This window comes from Hydra vulgaris, chromosome 04 (assembly GCF_038396675.1).
Source record: "Hydra vulgaris chromosome 04, alternate assembly HydraT2T_AEP".
NCBI lineage: Eukaryota > Metazoa > Cnidaria > Hydrozoa > Anthoathecata > Hydridae > Hydra > Hydra vulgaris.
The window spans coordinates 33,993,105-34,010,000 of NC_088923.1; the positions used below are offsets into that span (position 1 = coordinate 33,993,105).

At 29.6% G+C, this 16,896-nt stretch overlaps 1 protein-coding gene and 1 long non-coding RNA gene across 2 annotated transcripts in view; one reads left to right on the plus strand and one right to left on the minus strand.

The window, feature by feature from the left end:
• The first annotated feature begins 6,774 nt into the window (after window positions 1-6,774).
• Window positions 6,775-7,845, plus strand: LOC136079368 (52 kDa repressor of the inhibitor of the protein kinase-like). Its single transcript, XM_065795104.1, has one exon. It carries the CDS (start codon window positions 6,775-6,777, stop codon window positions 7,843-7,845), a length of 1,071 nt encoding a protein of 356 aa, XP_065651176.1.
• A 7,477-nt stretch (window positions 7,846-15,322) lies between these two features.
• Window positions 15,323-16,896, minus strand: part of LOC136079773 (uncharacterized) — a 7,218-nt gene continuing 5,644 nt past the window's right edge. The window contains exons 4-5 of the long non-coding RNA XR_010638206.1: window positions 16,292-16,519; window positions 15,323-16,214 (exon numbers count right to left, since the gene is read on the minus strand). This is a non-coding gene — a long non-coding RNA (uncharacterized LOC136079773). The remainder of the gene's footprint in view (window positions 16,215-16,291; window positions 16,520-16,896) is intronic.

The window sequence follows — 16,896 nt, forward strand, 5'->3', positions numbered from 1 at the left end:
CTACTAACACTCTTGATCTAATCTTCACAACACAGCATGGAAACATCTGTGCTATTGATCCAAGATCTGTCCTCGGTAACATAAATAAAGGTCATATGGTCATCTTTTTCGATTTCATTATTAAAAATACACTGTAAATAACTGTAAAACTCCGTAAGATTTATCAGACTTTTTCCATTTTTATGACACACTCTGTGTCATAAAAAGTGTGTGCTAGGAGTGCAATTTATTCTTCTTATTTTTTAGTTAAAATAATTAATTTTTTTTTGAAGTAAAGATTTCCATATGGGAAAGACTAAATACCAATTATGCCGGGAAAAGAGCTATCCATGCATAAATGCTTCAAATAATTCTTTTAACCATGGCTTCTGTAGATTTTGTTCTGTGGACATAAACGTTTCAGTTGGTGTAACTCAGATTAATCTGCATTTAAAGTCAAAGAAACAAGAAGAAAGTGAAAAATTAGCTAGATCGCACTCTAAATTTGTGACAAATTTAGATGGTTTAGCTCTGAAACTACCTACAAAAGGCAAAATTTTAAGTAACGAATACCAAGTAGTTACGGCTGAAATTGTTGTTGTTTAGATATAATTGATTCAAACTGTGCATTTTCAGCAGCTGATGGTGATAATGTTAAATATTAGCATATGTTTCCGGATTCTGAAATTACTAAAGCATATCAACAGAAGTCTGATAAACTTAAATATATGATTCAGTTTGGCATTTTCTCTTACATTAAAAATATATTTAGAATGAGTTGAAATGTTTGCCATTCATATTTCGATTGAAACAACTACATCACAGACAAAAAACAATATGACGCTTATGCCATGTACTACTCTAATCACTTTCAACAAATAATTACATTGTACTTGTAGGAAGTAGGGTTGAGGTTTTACCGAAAATTTACCGGTAAATCGGTAAAATTGTTTTACCGATTTACCGGTAAAATGATGTCGGTAAATTTCGGCAAATATTGTTTTTTTAATAACGTTGAAGGATGCTTGAAAATGTTTTAGAATGCTTGAAATGGCTTAACCAATAAATTAAAAATTTAATTTTCATTTTCCTGTCAACAAAGCTGTTGTTTGTTATGCTTGAAAAGTGATTTTGTTGGTTTAGATTTGTCTAAACACTTTAAGAAAAACGATTTTACTTTCTTGTGACTTATTTATCAATCAATGTATTCTGGAAAACGATATTACATCCACGGTCATTTACAAATAGTTATAAAACTAATATTAAGTAAATACCTATAAGTTGATATAAAAAAATATTTCTTAACACAAATAATAATAAAAATGATGAACAATGAATTAATAATAATGATAACACTATATTCATAAAAAATAATCTATTGAGTATAATATTTATAAATTTACACTAAATAAAACCAATTAACTAAAATAAACAGAAAGAATTAAAAAGTTTTAAATACTTAACATATATAAAAAGTAAAATAAAGAATAAGTACAGAACAAGTACAAAAAATTATAATAAACAACAACAAAAGAAAACAAACAAAAAAAAAAAATAAAGAAAAACTAGACTGAATATAAAAAAATAAAAAAAATAATAATACTAACAACTATAATCAATACTACTAGAATACAACCGTTACAATAATAATCAAAAAAACTTAAAATAAACACGTCACACTCTAATATAAAATAATAAAATCTCCAGCTAACAGACAAAAATAGATTAGGTGGGTAAAAATGTATAGGAAAAGTCAACAAACGAGAAAATCAGGAACATTAAAACACAATACAAACACACACACACACATTTTTTTTCATACATTTTAATTTAAAGATATCTTTTTGTTGTATTTGATTGACATTTTTTTCCTTTTTTTTTCTTTTGGCTTAATTTTGTTAATGCTTTCATTTATTCTTTAATATATATATATTTTTCTTTTTTACTTTTAATAGTTTTTGTTTTTTTCTTAATGATTCTTTTTTCTTTCTTTTTCACCGCTACAAAAAAGCGACTGCCATTTGCGATGTCATTGCAAAGTCTTCATCATTCATATTTATTGTGGTCTTCATCACTAAATTTGATTTGCCTTTTGGCAAAATGTCGGTCGCTTGGAAACACTACACCTTAAACAAAGGGAAAACAGTTACTTGCAAAATTCGTGGAAATACAAGTCAATACACAAGTTCCACAACTGGAATGTGGTATCACTTAGACAAGAAACATGGAATCAAAAAAGAAACACAGGAAAAAGTGACACCAAAAGCTGCATCACAATCAAAAAGGCCTAAGATTTCAACTTTTTTTCAAAAGCAATCAATTGAAGAAGTGATTTCAAGACTTACAGCACTGGATGGATTTAGTTTCAATGCCATTGTTAACAGCTCTTTCATTCGATCTGCAATGTCTGAAAAAGGTTATAATTTCCCAAAAAATCACAAACAAGCAATCCAGTCAGTTAAAAAGTTTGCAACTGGCGTAAGGAATGACCTTAAAAACTTTTTCAATTGTTTAGTGGCAATGGGAAAACGCTTTTCAATTACACTGGCTGAGTACACTTCTTTGAAAAATCGAAGGTACACGAATATTAATATTCATCAAAAAAACAATCACTGGAATCTGGGCTTGACTCGAATTTCCGGATCTCTGCCGGCTGAAAAAGCTGCAGCTGTTGTCACTGAAAAAGTGGCAGAATTTGGGTTGAAACTAGGCGACAGCATTGTCTGCTCAGTTACTGACGGAGCTTCCATGATGGTTAAGTTCGGAAAACTGGTTCCAACCGAGCATCAAACTTGTTATACCCACGGAATGCACTTGGCCGTTCAAGAAGTGCTGTACGAGAAGCCTTCTCAACAAATCCAACAAACCTCATTTGAAGAAACAAGCGACGACGACGTCAGCAGTGACGAATCTGAATCTGACACCGAAGTCAGTTTGCTTGGTGCCGCCATGGATGAAAACATTCCTATTCCGAAAGTGAAAGTTCACTTGCAATCTGTCATCACAAAAGTCAGAAAAATTGTCAAGTTATTTCGAAAATCGCCCGTCAAAAATGACGTCCTTCAAGAAGAAATTAAGAAAGAGCACGGAAAAGAGGTTTCACTTATCCTTGACTGCAGAACAAGATGGGACAGTCTGCTGTCAATGATTCAACAGTTCCTCAAAGTCAAACATTCAATCAGAAAAGTATTGAAGGACATTTCTCCACATTTGATTTGCAGTGATGATGAAGAACACATTTTATCCGACATTGTTGCTGCTCTTGAACCAGTCAAATTAGCAGCAGAAGCACTTTGTCGACAAAATGCAACTCTTCTTACTGCTGAAGGAATTTTCAAATTGTCTGGATTATTTGTGACAAAAATTCGATGCAGAATGAGTGACGACTTACTTGATACACTTTGTTTTCTCAAAGCTCATTTTTTATCCAAAAATAAATCTCAAAACTAACATTAATGTATTTTATTTACATATTACTACATTTTATGGTCTTCTGTTTATGCCTTTTTATTTTTTACCGATTTTACCGGTAAACTTTGATTTTTTTACCGTTTTACCGGTAAATTTAAAAGTCGGTAAAAGCTCAACCCTAGTAGGAAGGTGTACTGCGGAATTGTATTGTTTGTAGGAAGGTTTACTGCGAAAGGCCTTCTTCGTCATTTTAAAAAGTTGTTAGGGAAAATTCAGTTGCGACCAGAGTCAATTCTTTCCATTAGTATGGACGATCCCAACGTCAATAAATTGTATTTAAAAAAATTAGAAAATGATTTTGAAAAAAAAGAAAAATTCATTATCAATGTTGGATCATGTCCGCTCCATACAGTTTCCAATTCTTTTTTGTAAGGTTTAAAATCGTTGATTTCTGAGAATATTGATTTAGACAGATTAGCAATTGATTTGCACAGTTTTTTTAAATTTTCAGCAAAAATAATATTTCGCTGTGAAATCATTCACTGAGTTCCAAGGTCAAAAAATATTGAGACACGCCTCTACTTGTTGGATGAGCATTCAAGACGTATAAGTGAGGGTAACGGAGCAGTTAGACAATTTGCGAGAATAGTTTTTAAAAGTTTTACCAAATCAAAAAGAGTTCAATGGTAAAGCAGGTATTGCAACAACTGAAAGGTACATTGGTATTAAGAAAGCACGAAATAATAAAATGTTGCCTGCCATTGCATACTCTATTATCTTTATTACTCATGGTTTCTTAGGCTTCATAGTTGCCTTAGAAACAAAACAGCCAATGATTACAGTCCTGTTCTCAAAGATGCAGAATCTTCTTAAGAATTTGCTCGCGAAGTTATTGACGATGACGATGTTATTCTGCAACCATCCTAACGGTTAAAGCCTATATCAAAGTTGAAAACCCTTGACATAAGTAATGCTGAGATTCACTAGGTAACATGCCTTTCTTATGAGTTGGTTTCTTATTTTAGTTTTTTTAATTTTCAAAATTGACTATGCTAGAATGTTATTTTTAAGATAAACAACTTGTAATGTTTTTAGAACAAATGTGAACTTGGTTAGAAAACTGCTTTGAAGCTTGAATCTTTTGATGGCCTTGTTAGCAAGAAAGTCGTCAGTTTAATGAAAAACTTTTTGTCCAATAGCAGTACGTACCTATTAAAGAATCTTCTTCTGGATATCCAAATGAGTTGTATTTATTAACACTTGCCATTTATCTTAACATTTGTATTTCTTTAAGCAATTTATATTTGCTATTTTTATTTTTATTTTTATAATTTTTTATTATTATTTTATTTTCCATAAGCTGATTTTTAGGCTGGTTTTATTTTCAGGTGATACGTGATGCAATATACTTTCATCCTAAGGAACATGATGGCTTAAAAGCAGTTGATGCAATTGACCGAATATCACATGAAGTATTTTTAAGCTTAGACCCATTGGATCAAAATGTCTTTTAGAAAATATTTTCAAAGTTTGACTTCTGCAATATTGCCAAGAAAGAATTTCAAGAATTTCAAAATGATAAATTACCAGATTTTTTAAAGAAAGAAGAGTTTTCTCTTAAAGCCTCTAAAACACGTCCTTCATATTGGGCAATTTGTTATGACAGTATGGAATATCGGTTACAAACACTGCTGTCAATGTAGATTTTGAAGAATATTCAAAATCTACATTGGAAAAAGGTAAAGTAACTTTTATTTTATATGATTTTTCTAATGCATAAAATATATTTTGTGTTTTTCAATGAAAATAGATGATCAACGATTAAACCAACCCACTATTCATCATTTTATAACTAATTGGTGTAGTTATTTTACTAGATTCGCTGTTTGGAAGACGAAAATGGCAGTTCAAAGTACTTTTACCTTGCCAATTTGGCATTAACAGTTTTACTTCTTCCACATAGAAATGCAGATTCAGGAAAAAAATTTTCTATCAACAAAAGATTACTCAAGGTAAATTTACAAGAATAAATTGTTTTGTGTTGTCCAGATGATAAAAGAAGGATTTATATGATAGTTTGGTTAAAATCCTAGTTACCATTAGTTATCATAGTTTTTATTATTAATTTCTGTTTAGAAACATGGCAACAACATCTGTGAAGATACCCTCGAATCAATTCAACTCATTAAATACTTCATTATTTAAAGTGATGGTTCAGAAGCTATTAAGGTAACACCAGCAATAATTGATGGATGCGAAAATTTTCGTTCAGCCTATGAAAAATACTTAGTTGAGAAAAGGAAAAATGAAGTAGACTTTACAAAAAAAAAAGACAAGGAGATTATTTTTTGAGTGATTTTTTTTAAAAAAATATTTAATTTAAACTTTTTTTTAAAAAAAAATCACTCAAATATATAAATAAAATTGCTTCGATTTTAATTTCTTTTTCAATTACACTTTAGCAAAGCGCAACGATAGAAAATTAAAGCTTGAAGATATTGAACACTTCATAAAACAGCTAAAAATACAAATAGATTCTGCCTAAAAAATAGGTCAAATTTAAAATAATGTGGTTTTAAAGAAAAAGAAAAACGATGTGATATTGACAAACTCTTGTGCGGAAATCAAGAATTATCACCACATGAAATATACAAAATGTTTACGAATAACTTAAAACAGAAGATACATTTTCAATTTCTCAAAACATTAAAACATTGTTGCAAACGTGTTTGTAAAGAAGAATATTTACAAAATGGATTTGTCTACAGCAAAAGTGAAGACGCAGTCTACTGCATATACTGCACTTTATTTCTAAAGCAGGATAAAAAAAAATCTTTGGGAACTTTTGTTAACCGTGGATATAAGGAAATGTCCAATGTTTTAGAGAAACAAAAACTACATAAAGGCAATAGATACCATAAAGAAGCTATCGAACAAGCTAATGACATTTGTTATCGTTTTAAAGATCCAAGACAAATCATTCCATGACAAAGCGATAGCACTTTAAAAAACTGACAACAAATGTACCCGTACAATGTTGAAACATTAGGTAGAACAGTGCATTTGATAGGGAAACAAGGACTTGCATTTTGTGGAACTTATGAAAAGTGTATTAAAAACTCAACCCAAAAAGGTAATCCTGCAAACTTTCTTGAAGTTGTGCAAGAAATAGCTCGCGATAACGCTGAACTTAATGCGCATATACAAACACCTTTACGCAAAGATGTCAGCTGCCTTGGCCCCAAGAGTCAAAATGAATTAATTGATATAATTGGAAAGAAATGTATACAAGAGCGGCTAATTAATGAAATCAAAGCTGCAAACTACCATTCACTTACAGCAGACGGGGTAACAACTGCAAACCAAAAAATTCTATGAGTATGTATGAGATACGTAAATAGAGAAAAAGAAATTAGAAAAGTATTTCTTGACTTTTTGAATCTTGACAGGATAACAGGCAAACATATTGGGAAAAGCTTGATGAAATTTTATAGCGAAAGTGGAATTGATCTTGGTTCTTGTAGATGCACACCAAACATGCAATCTGTAAAAAAAGATGTTGCCAACTATATTTTAAAAGGATCACCAAAAGCAATAGTAACACATTGTAGCTCACATAATTTGAATTTGTCAATTGCTGCAACATCAAAAATACCAATCACTGATAACATTTTGGAGGTGTACAGAAATATATCCATTTATTTCAATACCTCTCTGAAAAGAGATCGCTTGCTGGAGCATGATGCAGAGAACCGTTGTAAGTCACCTGAAAGAAGAAAGATTTTGATAGAAATGTGCAAAACAAGATGGTCAGAAAGAGATGCCTTATATGAACACTTTTATTTAGCTATACCATTTATGGCAGAGGCATTAGATATTATTTTAGGAATACACTCTAATATAGAACAGTTCAATATAGAGTTTAGTATGGATTGGGACGCACAAGAAAAAAGAGAGGCTAACTCACTCCTTAATGCAATCACTAAGTTCGAATTCATAATTGGTATTATAACTTTGTACCGCTTACTTCACCCGTTGTTGTATATAATAGAGAGGTTACAAGGGCGCACAACTGATATTGTGTATGGATACAGTAACATTCAAGAAACAATCGACGATTTGAACCATTTACGGAAAAATGTTGAAAAAGAAACTTGTGCAGTTTACAAACAAGCTACTCGTATGGCAAGTAAATTATTTATAGAACCAACGATTCCCAGAATTCCTATGAGACAGGCCTACAGAAATAACGTACCTGCAGAGAGTCCCCATGAATGTTATAAACGGGCCTTGATTATACCTTATCTTGACACCATCATTTCAGAAATTAAAATACGATTCCAAAAGACAAATTGCATTGCTGCTAAGGTTTTATGCTTGGTTCCCTCGAAAATTTGCAGCGAAGAGATAACTGCTTTCCAAGAGTTAGTTGAAATGTATAAAAGTGATCTTTAAAACTCAGAAGCTGTAGATTAAAAATTCATGTTTTGGAAAAGAAAACTGCAGATAGACTTGGTTCATTAGCCATCATGAATATCCACTACAATGAAATTGTTGATTATAAACAAGTCTTAAAATTATTTTTTACTTTACATCCTAGAAAACTGTATGAAAAAAGTTTAGTTTTTGAATAAAAATTTAAACCATTTTCAAAGTATTCTTCTTCTTTGTATCAATACCCATTTTCTAACAAGGAGCTTGCACGCTTATGCAGTATAAAAATAGAAAAAATATTCGGATTGTGTAAACATTGTTTACACAAATATAGTTATGTTTCACGACAATTTTATCAAGTAAATTAAGTAAGATATTTGTTTGGTGTCTTAAAACTGCCTTTTTTTCCAAAAACGACCCCTCCTCCTCCTAAAAAATTTCACGGTACGGCCCTGTATTTACAGTTTTTACTGTTTATAAAACGTTTTTGCTTGTTCATTTATCATTTTTTTATACAATACTCCCTCAGTCCGATAATATGGTATACATTTCAACAAAACTTTAGATTATCGTGATTATAAAAGTAAATTGGCAACTGTCATTACATTGTTATAGTAAATACTCATGAAAATATAACCTGAAATATTTGACGTAAGCAATATCATTCTTAATTTTAAACTTAACTCTCAAACATCAGTGTTTCTTGAGACAAATAAAATTAATACCGCTGCAAGACGAGTATGGAAAGTTCTGAAGGAAATTTGTTAAACTTAGAAAGAAGGGATTCCAAATATAAAAAATTAACCAAAGAACAACGTCAAGGTATATTAGAAAAATTATTACAGCAGATGAAGGAAAGTCGGGAAAGTATATCAAAAGAATATCTTCTACAGTTAAACCAACTTTAACAGATAAAAATAAAATGGACAGATTGGAGTTTTGCTTGTCTAAAGAAAGTCTTGCAATTTATGGAGATTTGCTTTTTGATGATTTGTACGTTTACGTTCACATTGATGAAAAGTGGTTTTATTTAACTGAAGTTAAGCGCTCTTATTACTTAATGTTAAACGAAGAAGAACCGGAGAGAAGATGCAAAAGTAAAAGATTTATTACGAAAGTAATGTTCATGACTGCAGTAGCTCGACCACGCTATGATGCACATCGAAAGCATTATTTTGATGGAAAAATTGGAATATGGCCATTTGTTTATAAATCAAGCTCAAAGAAATTCTAAGAACAGGGCTAAAGGGACAATAATAATAAAAAAAAAGGAATCTGTTACAACATTGTAAAAATTTTGATCATGGAAAGTGTAATTCCCGCAATTAAATCTAAATTTCCGCCAGCATACAAAAAGAAACAATATACGTACAACAAGACAGTGCGAAACCCCATTTTTCTGATAATAATGCAGATATTGTCGCTCTAGGTTCTGCTGATGACTGAAGTATTAAATTTAAGGCGCAACCAGCAAATAGCCCCGATTTAAATAATCTCGATTTAGGTTTTTTTAACTCCATACAATTGCTGCAACATGAAGCTTCGCCAAACACAATTGATGAATTAATAAATTGTGTTCAAGATGTATTTCATCAATTAGAAGCAAATACTCTCGATAAGGTTTTAACAACACTGCAAGCATGTATGGAGTTAATTATGTTAGCAGGTGGAGGAAATTGCTATAAAATACCTCATTTAAGTAAAGAAAAACTTCGTCGCGAAGGTAGACTGCTAGAAAAATATGTATGTTCCAAAGAAGCGTAAAATAATGCCAAATCAAATTTTGAGTAAAAAAAATCATTCTTATTTAATTAAAATGTTTCAAATAAAGTTAATATAATATACTTGTCATGCACATTTTTTGATTTATTTTTTAGCAAATGTATGCCATATTTTCGGACAACAAAAATCGCTAAAATGTATACCATATTTCCGGACGGAGCGAGTATTATATAATATTATTACTTTATATTTATTGTAACTATTATTTCTATAATAATTATTTCATCAACATATGAGGAGTTTGTCTGGTAGACGCGCTAAGTCCAAGTAAATTGAATTTAGGAAAACTAGTAAAAACTAAGCTATTCATAGTTGTGCATCAACAGAAATTAATATATTTTAGACTTTCATTAAGAATCATATAGACCATATGTGTGTTTTACATATGGTCTATATGATTAAAATAGATTTTCTTAAATTTTATTTAACGGATTTTTCCGTTGGTTTTTACGGAAAATAGAAACTACGGAAACCGTTAATATTAACGGAGAAAGTGCTGTCACCTAGGCGACAAGCAAGCTTGCTGCCGGACATTCTCCGTTGAATCTACGGCAAATTTTTTAACAGTGTAGGGTTAATAACTTATTTCACAACTACTTAAAGTTTAATTACAAAAAAGCTGACACCAATAGAATCTCTGACTTTATTGCAAATGTTGATTGGGTAATGCTATTTGAAACTTTATCTGTTTAGGAAATGTATGACTAACTAATTCCCTTTTCAAATGTAGCATGTAATCAATTCATTCCAGTGTTTGATGTATCTCGAAAAAAAAAAAAACTGCCCCATGAATAAAAAATGATCTTAAAACTATAATTAAAAAAAAGCAAAATCTTAGATACCTGATCTGTGCTAGTAAATGAAAAGATCTTACTATATAGAATATTAAAATAGCTCGTCTTGCATATGAAAATGTTTCGATTAAAAGAACCAAATCCAATCCAAAACTTCTGTATAACTACCTAAACAGCCAACAACTAGTTAAAGAATTAACCAGAGTCTTAAAACAGCAAATGATGATCTAACTCAAAAACCTAGAGAGATAGCTAATCTACTCAATAAATGTTTCCAAGATGTTTTCAAAATAAAAGAGGAAGGGGAACTTCCGCATTTCACTGTTGAATTTAATGAAAATCACTCAAAGTTTGTTGATCCAGATCTAAATGTTATCAACCACGAAATGATATTAGATAAGTTAAAAAACTTTAATCAAAATAAATCATGTGGTCCTGTTAATATGCATCCATTTCTGTTCAAAAACTGTGCTGAAGCATATGCTATTCCTTTAGCGTTAATTATTAGAGCATCTTTAACTAATAGTCAGTTTCAAGTTCAATTTAAATTTGCAAACGTAACGCCACTATTCAAAAAAGGTGATAAGGTCTTTCCAGCAATTATCATCTAGTTTCATTAATGATAAAACTTTTTCAAAGGTGATAAAACTCTTTCAGCAATTATCATCTAGTTTCATTTCATTTCAAGTTGTTCTGTTCTATGTAAAATTATGGAAAGTATAAAAAGAGCTAAAGTGGAATAGTACTTGTACAAATATAATCTACTAGCAAAAGAGCAATATGGTTTTGTCAGAAACAAAGCATGTACCACTAATCTTTTAGAAAGCATTATTGGTATTCCAGTTGATGAAATTTTGTTAGATTTTGCTAAAGCCTTTGACATGCTTAAATGGATCGTAGTTTTCTTAGAAAATAGAAGAAAAAAAGTTGTTCAAGATAAAATCATTTCTGACTGGATTAAGATTTTTAGTGGTGTACCACAAGGTTCTGTAATTGCAGCATTTTATTTGTTTTATACATTAACGACCTGCCAAAAAAATTGCTTAACCTAACCAAACTATATGTTGATGATACAAAAGTGCTTTCTTAATTACCCTTACAGCTATGCGCTACTAATCTTCAAAATGATCTAGATATTGTTAACAAATGGTCTCAAACTTGGCTTCTTCTGTTTAAAATATCAAAATGTTTAGTTATGCATTATGGCCACAACAACAAAACCATTTATATACTTTAAACAGTATTCAATTAACAGAGTCAGATACAGAAAGAGATCTTGGTGTGCTTTTCAGTACAAATCTAAAATGGAAAAATCAAGTGATTTATGCTTCTAACAAAGCAAATATAATGCTTGCTTATATCAAAAAATCTTTGTTTTGATTAGTTAACTTAAACAAAGTTACTTTGTTTGCTTTATAATACTTTTATTCGTCCATTACTAGAGTTTACAGTTCCGGTATGGTCTTCATTTTCTTAAAACAGATTGTGACTATATTAAAAAAATCCAACACAAAGCTACTTAACTAGTATCATCAATCAAAATCTTTCCTTTACAAAAAGGCTCGAAGAATTAAATCTAACTACACTAGTGGAAAGGAGGCAAAGAAGAGATCTAATACAAATGTATAAAGTTATGAATATTATTGACAAATTAGAAAATAGCAATCGTTTTCCCATCGTTAATAATCATGCGGGTCAGTGCTTTAAAATTTCCAAAGAAATGACAAATCATAAGCACAGAGAAAACTTCTTCTTTAATAAAGTAGCAAATTTATGGAACTCGCCAGAAGAGTTGTAAAATCGCCTTTGGTCAACAGCTTTAAAGCAGCAATTGATTGCTGGATCAGCAGCAATCGATTATTTTGGTCGTTAAAGTGTGACTGATAACACACTCACTGACTCTGTCAGTTACAGCGTTAACTACTAACTACTAACTAACTTATATAATACATAACAACACATAATAAATAGCAAACATTACCACATCATATGACAAAAAAAAAACTTGTTAAAAACAATGCATTAAGAACATTTACAAATACAACATTATTTGCAAAGCATGTTTATCAAATTAAAAAAAAATTATTAAACGGCTTTGTTCTGAAACATGCTACATAGAATTGGTTTTGTGAAAACCAAGGCTTTTTGAGATTAACACTAACTTATTTTGAGTATATTATTATATAGTAAATTACTATTTGTATTAATATATATATATATATATATATATATATATATATATATATATATATATATATATATATATATATATATATATATATATATATATATATATATATATATATATATATATTTATTAGGGTGGAGTGAAAATAGCTTTTTTCAGAAGCATAAATATTCTCTCTGATTTATTAGACCAAGATCAGTGAAATTGAACAAGAATTACCCCCTGCTGCAATTTTTGGCTAATATTAAGAGTAATAATATTAATAGTAATAGTAATAACATTGATAGCGCAAAGTCCACATTTTTTAAATTATTTTTTAAAAGAAGCTTTAAACTAAAAACATATTAGATATGTTTGTCTCATCCATGTGTACTATAACCAAAATAATCACTTTTAAATAAAAATTTTTATTGAAATTTCTTTAAACAGATTTAAAATGAAATATTTTTCAATCGAAATTAATCAAAACCAATCGAAAAATTTAATATTAGGCATATATTAATATCCATGCTCTACTCGCAGTTTTAATACAAGCAATATTTCTAATTTTTAGTAATTGTATTTAGTTTGTAGTAAATAATATTAATTATAATTTTAAAATATTTAATAATAATAGAGCTATAATGTATAATGTAATTATTATGCTGGATCCAAAATTTTTGAGAATAAATAATTTTTAGGGATCGCTACTCATGGTCCACTTTATATTTGGGCACCCGAAACTTTTTTCTTAAAAACACAGAGGTTTTATAAAAGTTGCAAAAAAGCTCATATTACCAAGACCACTTGGTAATATGAGCACTTTAAATTAGCTCAAAAAAATAACATTAATTGAGTAAAAAAATGCCAACCTGACAATTAGAACTAACTTTTGAAATATAATGATTCGCTATTAACAAAACTTATCATTAAAAATCAAATTTTAAGCCACTTTTTGTTGAAACAATGCTACTATGTTTTCCGCAAAGAAATGAGTTCGTTATTTTTTTTATTTTATTTACTCAAACTTTTGAACGATAAAAACTCAAGTTTTTTGATTTTAAACTACAGAAAAATATTTAGTACTGTTAAAATATTAAATTTTTTTACCATGTTTTGTTTTTATTCAAAAAGCAATTAAAACCGCTGCTGTTTTAGGATTTTAAACTAGGTAATTTCAATGAAAAACACTGGGTAATTTGAGCATGCCCATATTACACAAAAATGCCATCTTTAAATAAAGTTGAAACTAAATGTTTCTATGCATTGTGTTTTAAACAAAAATGGATTGGATTTTAGGCTAACATATTTTTCTTTATGAAAAAATATATTTCATTATTTTAGCATCAAAGTTTCGCGCCACAGATTTATTCATGCGTGATGATATTATTTTAACCACATATTACCCTTTGGTTAAAATAATATCATCACGCATTTTATGCGTGATTTTGGTTAAAATAATATCATCACGCATTTCATGCGTGATGATATTATTTTAACCACATATTACCCTAATCTACCCTATGTTTCTTTGTATAGCTTAATACTTTGCTAGGCTTACTGATACTATGGCTCACAAGTACTATGATAATGCTATACTATTATATTTCAGTAAACAGGATGTTAAGATATAAAATAAATCAGCTATTATTTTGGTATTCAAAGTCACTCTCTGAGTTGGAACTGTCATTTGAACTAGATATGATGCGGCATATAGTATACACTGAGGCATATTCGTTTAGACGCATCAAGTTTTTTCTTTTTATCTTGATTTTTTTCTATGTATTGTCAACTGATATGCATGCAAGTTATTATCAAAATAATTGTTGTGTTGTGGGCAAATAAAAATCACAAAAAAAATTTTTCTATGTGTCTTTATTAACATGAGAGTATGTTTGATATACAAAAGTACATTTTTTAATTGGAATATATCTATAGACGCAGTCATATTTTTGACATTAAAAGATGGAAATTAGTAATGCGTATGTCCTCCATTACATTGGATCACCTCAAAAATTCTGCCTTTCATTAACTCCACTAGTCGTTGAAGTGTAGTTTGATCTAACTCGGACCATGCTTCAAGGATTTTACACTTTAACTCAGTAACAGTTTTAAATTGGTGTCCGGCTGCTTTAGCGTCATAAACTTTTCTTGATAGCATTCCCCACACTTTCTCGATTGGATTTAATTCCGGGCTACAAGCTGGCCATTCGAGAACCGGGATGTTGTGGTCTTTAAACCATTTCATAGAATGCCTAGATGTGTGAATTGCAGCATTATCTTGCTGAAATATGGCATTATCGTCCATGTTTTCATCCATATAAGTTATGAGAACATCATTTAACATTTCTGTATACTTTATTGAGTTCTTTTTAGGTAAACCACAACACAGAGTCAATTTTCCTGAATAAGAAAATCCACCCCAAATCATTAAACTTCCTCCTCCATAATTTCGTTTTGTTTGTGGGTCATTTATTCCTCTTAGATCATGCCAATAACAACTGTAAGAGTCCGGATTATCTAAATTGAACTTTTTTTCATCTGAAAATATTACGTTTTGTCACTCATGAGTCCAATGCATATGGTTTTTAGCAAACTGTAATCTAGCAATTTTATGGTGTTTTTTTAACATTAGTTTTTGGTGTAGTTTCTTCCAATTTACATTTGGTGTTGTACGTAGAATATGTGCAACATGTTTATTGGTGACAGGCAATAATAATTTATCCTTTATTTTTGTTGCATTCAATTTATTTTTGGTTGCTTCGAAGCGAATTCGATTAATTTGCCGATTTGTTAATACTTTGTTGCCGTTTGTTGCTTTTTTTACACCATAATTGTCACCTTTTGCAATGTAGTTTCGTACGACATGGTCAGATCTTCCAATTTTTCATGCTATTTCTCGTATAGAAAGTGCTTGTGAGATTTCTGAGCCACGATATAAATTAATTTGTATTTTTTCGGCATCTGTCAAATACTTTCCTTTAGGCATTTCGTAAAATGCAATAAAAATGATACTGGCAGAGCAAAAGATCAAATTACACTAAAATTTATCAATTTATTTGTGTAAAAGTGATTAAAAATCAATAATTACCGTTTATAACCTGATTGCGTCTATAGATATATTCCAATTAAAAAATGTGCTTTTGTATATCAAACATACTCTCATGTTAATAAAGACACATAGAAAAAATTTTCTTGTGGTTTTTATTAGCCCACAACACAACAAATATTTTGATAATAACTTGCATGCATATCAGTTGACAATACATAGAAAAAAATTAAGATAAAGAGAAAAAATTTGATGCGTCTAAACAAATATGCCTCAGTGTATTTGTGAAAAAATGTAAGCAACCTATACTGCATATTACTCCTCAAATAATTGTACAATTAAACATATATTATAATTTTACAGAAACTTCCTGGAAAAACCAACAAAAAGATTAAAGCAGCTTTAACAGCAACATACCAAATGTGTTATCATTTACATCCTTAAAAAAGAGACTTGTTAAATTATTTGAGCAGAACAAAAAGCTGCAATAAACTCCAATGGCTGACAGAGAAAATAAAATAAAAATTTCAAACCATAACGACAGATTAGCCAAACTGATTGATATATCTGATTGGTTTCTTTTGGTTTGATTTGGTATCTAATTAAGTATTTAATTAAAGTTCATTACATACAAATAGAGTTGCAAGTATAGTTGCTTCAAAAAATTATTATTACCTCTATATTTCCTTTACTATTTTAACTTCTATATTTCTTTTGAATTATTTTCATCTCTATATTTCTTTGTACGTAATAGAAATTGAAAAGAAACCAACTGCTGATTTGACCCAAAAGATTTATAGTTAGTTGAAGTAGGAAATTTAGTTTTATAACACGTATCTGTCAACTACATACTGCGATCCAATAAATTTTTTTCCAGTGCGTTTAGCTGATTATGTTCAATTACTAAAAAAAATTATTAGTTAATAAAAATATAATTTTTCAAAATGCAATCATAAGTAGTGTTATTAATTACTAAATTATCATAGTTATATAATTATAACTGAAAAAATTTTAAACCAATAGCGTGAGACATAATAATAACTTAAAATAATAAAATAAGACATAAATGATCAATTAAACCAGTAGAGTAAAACTAAGTAAAAAAAAGGTATAATGAATCGGTTATGACAATGCAATCTTTTGTCTGCGATAGAGAATTTTGGTAATAAATAAAAGCAGTAGTTGGTAATTTCTTTGGATTATCAAAGAATTGAAAAAAGATAAACTATCATAAGATAATTGAAAGGATTTAATAGTACATTTTGAACCAAAATGAAACA